Source organism: Atractosteus spatula, chromosome 5 (genome assembly GCF_055471065.1).
Source record: "Atractosteus spatula isolate fAtrSpa1 chromosome 5, fAtrSpa1.hap1, whole genome shotgun sequence".
NCBI lineage: Eukaryota > Metazoa > Chordata > Actinopteri > Semionotiformes > Lepisosteidae > Atractosteus > Atractosteus spatula.
The window spans coordinates 58329741-58342882 of record NC_142710.1 but is presented as its reverse complement, the minus strand read 5'-3'; the positions used below and the strand labels follow the sequence as shown (position 1 = coordinate 58342882).

General features: G+C 36.9%; 1 protein-coding gene across 2 annotated transcripts in view; it reads right to left on the bottom strand.

The window, feature by feature from the left end:
- pcbp4 (poly(rC) binding protein 4) overlaps positions 1 to 13142 on the bottom strand; it is a 58644-nt gene that overhangs the window by 27405 nt on the left and 18097 nt on the right. For both annotated transcript variants that reach the window (XM_088915675.1, XM_088915676.1), the window contains exons 2-3: positions 1473 to 1637; positions 947 to 970 (exon numbers count right to left, since the gene is read on the bottom strand). In XM_088915675.1, the coding sequence (XP_088771801.1) occupies positions 947 to 970; positions 1473 to 1580 (132 nt within the window). In that variant the 5' untranslated portion in view covers positions 1581 to 1637. The remainder of the gene's footprint in view (positions 1 to 946; positions 971 to 1472; positions 1638 to 13142) is intronic.

Genomic DNA, 13142 nt, shown 5'->3' with positions numbered 1-13142 from the left:
TTGCACAAAATCCATAAAGATTTGTAATGCAGGATTAGAAGACTCTGAATATTCTTGGCCATCAATTGTAAGAGAAAATGGATGAGGAGAATTAATGGTTCCAAAAACTTTTTTCCAGACTCGCAAAATCATTCTTTATTTATACCGCAAGGCTCCAGCCAGTTTTCTTCTGCAGTTATCCGAAACCTTTTACGCTGGAGTTGTGTTGGTGCATCTGGAATCCTTCCCAAGAATACAATATTAAAAGGTTGGCCTGAGTCCAAGACATTATTAGCAAGATAGCCTTGGAGAGACAGAACTGTCTTTGGGATGTTATGCTGTGCAGAGTTAGTTAGTTATGTTTCAGGTTCTACAGTACGGCCAGAAAACGGTAGGGATATTATTATTTAACTGATGTCTTTCTACAAGGTGACCTGTAAATATTAACAGTACAGTGCTGCCTATAATGTGGAGTGATATAAACAAGCTACCCATTAATACAATAATATCACATGATACAATCAACAAAGCAAGCAGCAGAAATTAAAACGCAAGGATATAAATTATAGTCTAAAGTAACTGGAATGAAAGCAATGCCACCCGAGGCACAGGAACTACAACAATAAATAATACAGTTTAAAGGTCAAGTCTAAACAAGAGGATCTTGAAGAGGTGCAGAAAGCTGGTGATGGGTTCACCACAGGGAGGAATGCAGTCATGAGAGGAACCATTAAGCAGGAAGGAGAAGAGAAGCAGGGTCTAAGGGGATGTAAGGGAGTAGTGACAGAAGAGGACAGGGTATCTAGGAGATACTATACACTGCAGATGAGTGGAGATGGTACATGATGTAAAAGCATCAGAAGTCATTGATGACAAGCCACTGTAGACACAAAATGGGGAACATAAGACTGGTGAAGACAAACATAACACCCATAGCAATTACAACAGTATTAAAAAAAAAGCTCACCTTCCCTATGATACTGCCGACCTCCTGTAAAATTAAACAAATTAAACACAAAAGAAACAGTTTAATTAATTCCAAAGACATTCCCTTAGGCATACTTTTATGAGAATCTTTCACTTTAATTAGTGTAATTCCTTTGTGGATCATGTTCCATACTAAACATTGCATTAAAAAGGGCCAACATAAATCTGTACAGTATTTCCAGACTCTTTTACTCTTTTGGTTAAAAGTGATCTCGCATTCTGGTTTAATATTACCCAGTGCCTTTATTATTGCTTAACTATGCTATGAGTAATATTGTCTTTAGGCATGGGTGTGTGAAACATTGCAATGGAAAATGCTGAATATTATCCTAATATTTAGAATAGACAGAAAGTAATATCTAAAGAAATGAAAGAATATTGAAAATGCCAAGTTTCAGTCCTTATTCACTGCAAATTCCTTATTTTATGAAAATTTATTAAGTTGCAGTTTTTACATATTTCTAGCTGTCATAATCTCCCATCCCTCCCTCTCCTCTGAAGTGTACCTTTCCATGCATGAGCAGCCGGAGTGTGAGGGTGACGTTCATACCCCCGTCTATAAGGTCCTGCTCACAGTTCATTCTGGATTTGGAGTCTGACACAGGGAGACGCATGAAAGTAGATCATCAAAAAAAAAATCCTGGTGCAAGTGGCTCCCAATGTTCACAGACCTGAAAAACCAGATGCACAAAGACAAGTGTCATTTCATCAGACATGTTCAGATCATTCTGTTACAGATGCTGAATTGAAAAACATTTTTCTTGCTGCTTGTTGTTTCTTGATAACCTTTAACCTCTGGGTTACCAGCATCAGCTTTCTGATCATAGCAGCAGAAAGCATAGAATTAAAGGCTACTAATGACTGTATATAAGCAAGAAGCTGTTGGAGTCTGTCAGCTTTCCTGTATTTCCTTCAGTGACACCTCACACAGAGAGCTCAAAGTTCATTTGCTTCTATGAGATATTGATGTTCTGTGAAATGAAGGATAGAAGTCAAGGGAGCTCATCGCAACAAAAACTGCACAATTTTATAATGCAGAAACCTATATTCTCAATCTCTCTTTGTTCAATTGTACATATATGTTTGTTCTTGGAATATTTATTTTTGTATTCTAGAAAATACAGCTGAGATCTTTTTTTTTGTATGCAATGAAATTACCATTTATGCTGATCAGCATAACAGGCATGCATGAGACAAAGTTATCAATTAATATAAGGTTAGCAAATTTGAAAACATGCTGAAGGCAAAATAAAACTAGCTTTAGGGACGTATATGCATCTCATTTTGGGGAAACGTTTAGCATACACTCAAGTATGAATGAATAATAAATTAAATCACTGACTAAACTGCTTAATGCTATTCAGCTACTATCAATTCAATTTTCATATTAAAATTCGGTCTTGTCCAATTTTACGTACTGTTATGTGTTTGCTGCTTTGTTTAATTTTATACCACATGCCACATTAACATTAAATTAAAAACTTCTCCAGAACAGACTTTTCATTTCTAGAAATTGTCAGTGAGAAGAAAGTTCTTTCACACCTACATGAAATCTATTTGTGTACACAGTGTACAATGAGGGGAATGTTAATACAGGGCTTCTTTCAACACTTGGATATCCAGTCCACCATGTAGAAGCTTTTCAGCAGAAACCATTGCCTGAATAGTCAGAATGGCAGATAATCTGAGTGGAGTGAACAATATTGAACACAGAGGAGACAAAAAGCGGTAAAACGAAAGCAATCAAATAAGGTGCAAGGTACAATGGCTTACGTTATCGATTTAAATAAATATAGCTTTTAGGTTTTTGAGGGAGAAGCAGCTCATGTCTGTCAAACCTATTACAAGTCTATGAATGGATTGTTATATCTAAGGAGACAAAGTTACAGTTGAAATATACTTTTTACAACCAAGGACTCTTAGCTCAGATTAATTGATTAAGATGATCCTCTGCTTCTAAGTGAAAACATATCCCTGCTAATGAAGAACTATCATGAGGCTGAAAATGACTTTTCTCTTGTGGCAGGAAGCTTTTGCTATCACGCTCACTTTAATGGATGACAGTATATGCCTCTTAAACATGCTCGCTCACAGCAGAATTGTCCCCAGGTACACAGCAGGTTGTGCTGTGAAGGATAGGAAGGCAGTAACTCAGAATAATACAGGTATTGTCATTGTCAACTGCGAAACTGTGAAGATGGTGCAACATTAAAATTAGCCTTACAGAGGTGTTTTTAAGACATGCAAAGAACATGAGCTTTATGTGCATAATACAGCTTATATTCATCTCTTTTCCAATGCTGTAATTATATGTGTCACAGCTGGTAATTCTGTTTAACAGCCAACTGCATTCCAGCATAACTGTCAGGCTTAGAAAGCAAGTGAAACAGATATCCATGACAGGTGTTTTAATACACCTTTTTAAATTTGGCATGCTGAAGCAGAAAGAATACAACTGTGTATTTTTAATGCATGGGGATGAGATGATATCCATCGGATCACCAGAGAACAATAGCAGTGAAGGAAGCCGTCAAGTCAAGGAAGGAAGTATTCCGTGCACTGCTTGTGTGTGTGTGTGTGTTGGGGGGGGGGGGGGGGGTCTCCGGATTTTGCAGGGAGGCACCAACAGGCCAAAAGGGCTGCAGCCGTGGTGCTCTCTGAAGCAAAGTCCTGGGCATGGAAGCAGTTCATAGAAGCCGCAGAGAATGACTGATGGGTGGTCTCAAAGATGATCGAGCAAACCATCCAGCTATTCAGAAGGGGAAGGCAAGGTTGTTGAGGTTGTTCTCAAGAATGGCTGGGGAAATGTTAACTTAACGTGGGATATTGTTGAGAGGTGACAGGAACACTTTGAGGAACTCCTGAATCCAGTGGACATGCCCTCCATTCAAGGAGGCAGTGCCAGAAGCCTCTGGTGGGACTAGGTCCATTTCAGTCACCTCAGCCACAACAGTGATTAAACAGGTCCACAGTGGTAGGGCTGCAGGAGTAGATGAGATCAGGCTGGAAATGTTGAAGGTGCTGGATATTGTTGGAGTGTTGTGGTTAGTGTCTTCAGTGATGTGTGGAAAGCAGGGACAGTGCCTTTGGATTGGCAGACTGGGTGGTCATCCCCAACAAGGAGAAACAGAGGGTGTTTTCCAACTACAGAGGGATCATATTCTTCAGCTTCCTTGGGGATGCCAAGGTGCTAGAAAGGAGACTCTGCCCAAGTTAAGCCTTAGATACAGAATAAACAATGCAGATTCTGTTGTGGCCGTGGAACAGTAGACTAACTCTTTACCCTCGCACAGATTTTTGAGGTGTCATGGGAGTTTGCCACCCCTGTGTACTTATGTTTTGTGAACTTGGAGAAGGTTTACGTCCATGTATCAGGTGGCAGGTCCTGCTAGAGTAGAGGGTGCTGCTGTGTACCACATGATCCCTGTATTTACGGAACAAGAGATGTGTCCATTCAGATGTGTCCATGTGACTTAATACCATTCTTGGTATTAAGTCAAGCCATTCAAGGTGGTTGTTGGACTCCACAAGACTGCATCTCGTTTCCTGCCCTATTCATGATCTTCATGGAAGGGATATCAAGACACAGCTTGGGTTTGGAGTGTATCCAGTTTGAGCATCTGACGGTTGCATCTCTTGTATGCGAATGATGTTGTCTTTTTTGCCTCATCTGACTGTGATCTGTGGTGAGCACTGGAGAGGTTTGCAGCTGAGTGCTGATGTCGAGATAAGACTGAGCTGATCTAAATCCTGAGATTGACCAGTGGTAAAGAAGGGGAAGACATATCTTGCATTGTAATAGTGTTTAAGTGTGTGGTATATTAATAAACATAGTAAAAGAATGAGTATATGCTTAGAGTAGTGCATGGCTGTTTAACATATCTAATTGAATTATCACTTTGTTACTTTGTTTTGAGCACCTAGTGGAATGCAAATGGATATTTCCTTACTAAAAAACTTTAACTACAAAAAATCCTTCTGTTTTGATTAGGCAAAACTATTAATTAATCCCTATTATGATAAGAATGAATAGGTCTTCATTGCCACTCATGGTAAGACAATAATTCATAAAAACTAAGAAATTGTGTCTAGTCTCTGGGAAATAGAATGTTAAAACAGTGACTGAAACAAAGTATGCACTGTATCAGATCATTAGCAGGGATTACTAGGCCCAAGTTATCCTATAAACATATACAAATGTAGATGTATTGATCAGAATACTGTGCTAATGGAAGTGTGGTCTACATCTTGTGGGTTTTTTAAAGCTACCACTTAAATCCTTCACAATCCTTAACACTTTGCATACTTAAAGCCCTGTGCCAGATGGGGTTAAATTTTATTTTAATAGAACTGAAAGTACTGACCCAGCACATGATTGATTAATGACTAAAATCTCAGGAGATTGGTCTCCAAGATGCTTCACAGGAGGCACAGGCTTAATTTCCATTGCTTAATGGCATAATCCCTTGGGAACTCTGAGACAAATTTCTCTTAAACCCTAGGAAGAAGAGACTTAATGGCTAGATTCCAATTTAATATTTTATGTTATTCAATTTTAAGAATGAAATATGCTTCCATCCTGAATCCAAAGACCTCTTCATATGAAAGGCTCTTTTACAGCACTATTACAGTATAAATAAGGAAGAAGTAAAATTAAAAATCTTTACAAAAATCATAACATTATTTTAATGTTGTTATTAGTTCAATGTTATTAATAAACTCAGTAAAGTAGTCATCCGAAGTCAAAGGCAGCAGATAACTGGACTAGATTAATCATCAACGTAGATTTTTCATATCTGGTGATGTCTTTTTTATTCCAGATCAACAATGGTAGATATTGCAGGCATGTAGCTGACCTCCTGTGTGCTCAGCATCTATTTTGATCTGTATGGTGTTATAACACCAAATTGGCAGCACATTGGCACAGAGTAAAATAGGACTGTGCCATTTCATATGTCCATGGTCCTTCTCGGACTTTTCAAAACTTCAGGGTCCAATTTAAGATGTACAGTAATGTTTCAAATACATATCGTGTAGCACTCTAGCTGACCTGTGTGTCTTTGGATGTAAAAGCTTTCAGTTAGCACAGGGATGACAATAATGAAAATAAATGCAGTTATGATTTGCTGGTGAAAAGAACTGAAACCTCTCCATGCATCTATTGAGACTAACTATTTGGATGTATGAAGGTTATGGTTATGGGAAGACATCTAGTCCATTAGAGATTTAATGCTAGGCCCTGCTCAATTTCCATGGGATTAAGGAAATGGTGGTCAAAGGCTCTTGTGTCTTTAGATTTAAGCAAGGCCTATTTAGCCAGCATAGTTACTTGGGCATAAGAAATCAGTTATGACCCACGAAAGCCACCGTAAAAATGGATGATACAATACAGAAGAAAATGTGACTTAAAAAGTGACTGAGAAATTGCATATTCACTAAAAAATATATCCCAATTTTAAGACTATGAACATGTTCAGGTTTCTGATTATTTTCCATTAAAATGTTAAATGTCATCTCGTCAAAAGCACATACAAATATATTTCTTAATAATAATTAGTAAAATATCTGTCTTTCAGAGTTGTAAGCTATTCATTGATTACGTACTGAAAAGTCCTAAACAAACCTTAATTCTAACTGACTAAAAATGCAGACTGATAACTTAAGGAAACTTAAGAGATTTAAATGAAGCCGGCCTTTTATTTCAGGTCTTTCTGGTGCATGTGCTCTTTTGAAGGTCGCTTCTTCCTGAATTTCCTGTGCTGAATCTCAAGCAACAGAATCCCGAAGATGCACAAAACCCTCTTTGTAGTGCTACTGCTTAAATTAGCATTCAGGCCGGGAGCTTAGGAATTACTTGGGTACTAGTGACCTGGTTTATGCTGTGATTCAATCAGCTTTACTTAGGATTAGTTGGGAGAGTGAAAATGAGGTAAAGGTGCAGTTTTGTTAACCTGCTGTTCTGAACACTAATTCTGGTCTGAGTGCTGAATTAACTCTGATTTGAAAATGGGATATATCCCATTTCTGAACTTCCTGGATTCAATTTAATGGCTCTAACATTTTTTTAAAATAAAACTTTCTTCATATCGATTTGGTTTTACTTTACAGATCCAAGTCCTGAGTTCCACTTATTAAGAAAAAGGTTGGTATGATCTGAGCCCTGAAATCTCAAATTAAATTTTCTAGCTATGAAATCCAAATACGAGGGTCTAGCTATAAATTAAATAAGTGGAAGCAATAACATGGTATTGAGCCCTTTATTTAATTGGATGATCTACAAAACCAGTGCAGTTATGATACTTCTTTAACACCAGTGATACATGAGCTGTATCCACTTTGAAATTTTAGTTTTAAAGTATTGCCCTGGTTATATCCAGAACTGAGTGTATTTTTACTAGCACATAAATAAACAAAGTTGCTAGTACTTTATTTGAAATTTAGGGTGGTCCTACTGCCAAATACTGGTCCAAAATTCCTGTCTTGTTTTGATATGCAATTTCAGTTTGATTCTCTGTATTGGAATGGTTGGCAGTTGCTCAGCATTGCTGTCCTAGTTATTAAAGAGTCCTGCCACCACTGTAGAGTATATTTGAATATTACAATCATGGATTAAGGTTTGCATATTCTGTGAAGCATACAAAATCCAGTGTTTTTCCAAAAACAAAAATAAAGAAAAAGTGAAAAAAAACCCACAATGGAGCAGTTGCATTTTATTCTGTGCAGATGGTACATATTTGCAGATATAGTTTTAATGGTTTCAATGCTGCAGTAATGCTGCTAAGTTAATACTTGTCCATCACTTGTCAACATCTATTTGTGCTGAATTGCCCAAAGACCATAAACAATATTATACACATTAGTACATGCTGCAGTCTTGTTGCTGATAACTGCAACAATTATGGACTATATTCAGTGCTTCTATTTCCTTATAAGAAAACAATAGAAAAAAGATGAGATATAACAAATCTTTTGGGATATTAATTTAAGTGCTAATAAAAGACATTTTCTTGTACTTTTTGTAACATAAGGAGTTTGCATTAAAAAGAAAACTGGTCGCAAAATTAACACACTGAAAATGTGCAATACATACGGCCCTATCTCTTCAAAGCAGAAATCTCGGACTGTGGATCTGCTATATGTTTTGCATAACATTATGGAAATACATTATTAAATTACAAATTATATAAATCTAGGTCTTTTTCAGATTAGCATTATACAATACAAGCTGTCTGCGTGAGTGTAGCAGAAAGCTATATTCAAATAATTATGACAAGAAAACCTAATTCCTGGCTTTGAAAAAAACATGTAATTCCTGGAAGGAGACATTTTGCAGATTGAGTTACTAGTCTCTATTCCTAGCTCAGACCGCTCATTCGAATGCCGATGGGTGTTCTCTGGGCAGGGCACGCATGGCTGAGGCCTGACGCCTGTACCCAGCCTGCTGTGGTGCTAAAACAACACAGGCCACACGAGAGGATTCCTCTGTTTGAGCCTAAGAAAAACACGGAAAGGTCTTGTTAAATTTTTGGGCTCAGGGAGAGAGGCGTCAGCTGCACACTCGCGGCCATTTCGACTGTAAGCCTCTGATCTCTCCAGGCTCTCTCAGCTGTTGGGGTGGGGGACAGCTGTGCTGAAGCCTTTAAAAGGCAGGGAAGAGGATGATGGTGGTGGGGTTCGGGACAGTCTTGCTGAGTGCATGACAGGAGTTTTCCTTAGATTCATACAGAAGTTCAAAAAGACTACAGCTGCGGCTATGACAAGATGCTAAATTGGGGTTATTATTTTAGCATTGTATAAATGCAGAAAACAGTTTTCTGCTCATGTTCAAAGTCAAAACACTTGAATGAAATGCACTGAACTTTATGGACATTAATGGACATTTTTAATTTTATGTGTTCTTAATTACCTGTTGCACTTCATACGTAATGTGTTTTATTGTTAGATGAGTTTGAAATGGTACCCAACAGGCAAGGAAGCTCCCCTCTCTTTATTTTACACATAGATATATTGTAATGGAACGAACATATCAAGGTTAGGGAGAGAACCAAGAGCAGCAGCTGGTATGACTTATGGGTAGAATAGTTATTACGTTGTAATTATGGTATGAATATTAGCTGACAAAAAATATTTATACCCATATGCCATTGATTTGTTGCAATATTATTGGCAATTCTTTTATTGAAAAATATTAGCGCATTACCATGTATTTTGGATGTTTCTGATTTGGGAGTATGGAGACAAAATAGCAAAATGATTAAATACTGCACCAGATTCAGTGAAGATCTGTACTGTAATATGTATTGTACTGATCACAACACTTGATCACTAACCTCACATAGAACTGACAGCCCATAGCAATATATAATTTGCTCCAAATAGATTAAATAAATAAATTAAAAATATTTCATTCTAACATAGATTTTAATATGTTGAACAATTTTTATAGGTTTTATTTGTCTGCACAGAGTTTATGTGCACACTGTAGAACTATAAGTTATGTGCGGAATGTTGTTTTTTTCTTGCTCGTGGGCAGCATTCCGCCCAAAAGTTAGTCATCAGGGTACTTGGATTTTAATGGGCACATCACTTCCACTTCTGACTCTAATGAGGTCTACAGGGAGATCCTTTCTATGGTCCAATGAGGACCTTCATGCTGTATAGATCTAACCTCTCTGCTTTGGTTTGCATTTCCCAATAAAGACAAACTCTGAGGTAAAGTGCAAATAAAATATATTTTGTTAAATTTATGAATTGGCAGAACTGGGATAAATTCCATATAAAATACGTTGAAAGGGTTCAAAGCCTTTAATAAAGATTTACAATGACTCCGCAAAGCACGCAATCTTGTTACCAAACAAGCTGATTTGTAGTGTAACATTTAAATACTGTATCTATACAGATATTTATGGGAATCCATAGGGTCAATGAAATTATCTTGTTTCATCATTAACTTCTGCTAGGAAATTGTGTCAAGGAGGCTTATTTCGCAGAGTTTGAAAGGTGTCAATGCCGTGAAACAGCCCATGGCAACTGGAACATCACCTTAACCCATCACCAGCTCCTTTGTGTACAGACCCAAGACTGAAACCCTTTATTTCTTGAATCTCTGTGGCAAATTGTATGTTGCTGCCAGAAAAAGCTGCTTTAAAATCTGTTTCTTTTATAAAAGTGAGTAAATGTGTACGTGCACAGGTGTGTGCCAGAATTCAGTCTGTATGTTGTTTGAATGCTTGCCATGTTGTGTGTCAGATGTTGACATGGAGCTAATTTTTAATTAATGGAGCTCAGTTGGAGACCTGATGATTTATCTACATTATGAAATTAGCAGCACTACAATACAAAATCATAATTTTCTCCTGGTAATTCTGTCCTTTGAAATGAATGGTTAAATCACTCAACTTAACCCTGTTAAGTGTACAGTATAATGTTCTGTGTTGATTCCCCTCCCCCTCTCCTGTCTCATATACAATTGTTTACTGTGAATAAATATTACCTGCTTTCTATGCATCTTAGAAATAAGAGGTCTGAAAATAACTGTGGGAAAAACAGATCTATTTCTCTTAAACATTCTGCAAGTTGTCAGCTTAATTTAGGAGTTTGTGAGTATTTTGTATACTAAATATCTGTACAATTGTCACTGTACAATGAAGCACGTTTGTGATTTGCATTATCATCAATTGCCAGTCAGGTTGATATCACAAACTAAGCCTTTTCACTTTTGTCACCAGAGAAGGTGATTATAGGCCTTTTTATGGAACTAAACACGATGGAACTAAATGAAGTTCTTCCCATGGTTTGTTGCAGGAAGTCCTTGGACATTATGGTTTCATATTAAACACTGTCAGTTCCATTATAGATTGAAATGGCCCAGCAGCAGCACACATGAGAGTTTGGTTATCATTATGGAATTGTATTTCACATGTTACTGTTGTTTTTTTAGTCCATATGCTATTTCTCTGTTGCATCTGGTGAGAAAGATTACATTTCAGTGAAAGCACTGCCTTGATGCATCCTGCAGAGTGAAGAGGCATTCAGAACTTATTACATTACATATGAGTAACTGAGATGCCTTTTGGTTGCTTGGGATCACCATCTATCCTTGTTGCCTTTTGCAAGTAAGCTGGTCAAACATGCTTACTAATGCAGTAAATCTTCCTGGCTTGGATGCTGACCTCCCCAGCATGACTTCACTCATCATTAACCCTCTCAGATCTAATTTATACTGTTGTTGCCTTAATCACCTTCAATGTTATACAGAATGTCAGCTCGGTACATTTCCTGTTGCAGCTATACAACTCCAGACCATCCCGGTCCAAAGACATCTGTACTGCATGATTTATTAAAACTACATATGTTATAAACTATAAATAAAAAGGAGGACAGTACAGCAAACTGCAAGATATTCAGTACTCCGACAAAAAAAACCCTAGGTAATATTTTGATATTTTAGTTTTGTGAAAATAAAGTCTGAATTATTTTCCAGTACAACTGTTCTGTACTTCCAAATCACTAGTGTTTATTCCATTGTCTTATCCGTTGTTTCAGTGACTTTTCTTCAGCAGTCCAGTCTGATTTTAAGATTGAGTTACATTACTTTCAAACACTGTGCATGAAATCCTTACATTCTATATTACATTATAAAGTTTATGCAGTACATTCAATTTTTTTTTGGAATAAATGAAAACTAAAAACTGTAAGACTGTTTGTAATGGATATCACAAAAATATAATTTATCCTCCTTTGGTTTTGACAATAAAGGTAAGGTGCTTTCTGAGGCCTTTCAATAGGTTAGGATCAGGCACTTTTTATTGGGGAGTTTTGACCATTTCTCCATGCAGATGTTCTCCAGCTCCTTAAAGTTATGTGGCTCATATCTTGTGAAGCCTTTTCTTTAGTTTGTACTACAAAATAAAGAATGTATTCTATTTAGTTTGTACTACAAATATTCTATTAAAGTTAGGTATGTACTGTAGTTTGTAAAAGTCAGTAAAAGTTTGTCTTATCTTGCACCAGAATTTGCCACAGACATCAAAATCAACTCCATTTTGATCAACCTCAAATGGTAGTGTTGGAGACATTGTATTTTTGTGATACCAGAGATTTCTGAAGGTTCCTAAGTGTTGCCCTTGTATATAAATAAGCCTCTCAAAACATGATTCAAATTGCACATTTGGGTGTAACTTTCTTATTTCTCTGTTGTGTGGTAGCAACAATCCATTTAGCTTCGAACTTCTTGATGATGTGCTCCAGTCAATGGATTTTTTGATAGCCATCAGAAGGGGTGTTAAAATCGATGATCTTTTATCTTACATCTTTTCTCCATGATGACATGGCATGGAATGTTATGCTTCTGTGTTTAGCCTTATTTGATGGTGGCAATCAAGGTGACTTCATGGCTTTTATAAACTTTCTGAGGCTTTGTGAAACTAACAGGTGACTAAACAACATTAAAGGATTTCATTTCTATCATTTATTTACAGGGTGCTAATGAATCTGAACATTATGCATTTAAAAATGTAATTTTGGACTGCTTGATTGTTAATGTTCCCTATCTGCAGCTGAGATACAGCTGAATGTCTTGGTTTTCTTCTGGCAAATATCCATAATCGCTATGTGGTGTCTAGCCATTTGTATTTTAGCCTTTCCATGGACAGTACCCATCATTTCCTTATACACTACTACACTAATATCCTATACTTACCATCAGCTAATTTTATGTAATACTGTATGTTTAAACAGGTCCATTTGTTTTACGCTGTTTCATCCCCAAGGAGTGGAGAAGAACAATCTCTCTTGATATCTAATTCAATATTTCACCTCAGACACACCACGGAATGCTTTCTGGTGCCTGTTGAGCTGAACTGCTATGCTATTTACTATAATATTTGATAAAGCAGAAAAGCAATACAGGATGCGTAGCACTATGTTAAATTGATGTTTATCTACCCAAATTTGTTAAGGATTTTGTAAAACACAGACATCGATTCTGATATATTCCAAAGCTTATTCTGTTTTACTCTCCTAGTGTTCATTTTCAGAAAAGCATTTCAATTCAATTTAAATTTTTAACTCAAAAGAATTTCTTTTGACTCTAACGTAATTGTTTAGATTACAGTGTTTTGAAAGAAAAAGGTGGGCCTTAAAGGTCCAATAGCTTAGCGGCAAAAGGAAGAGAC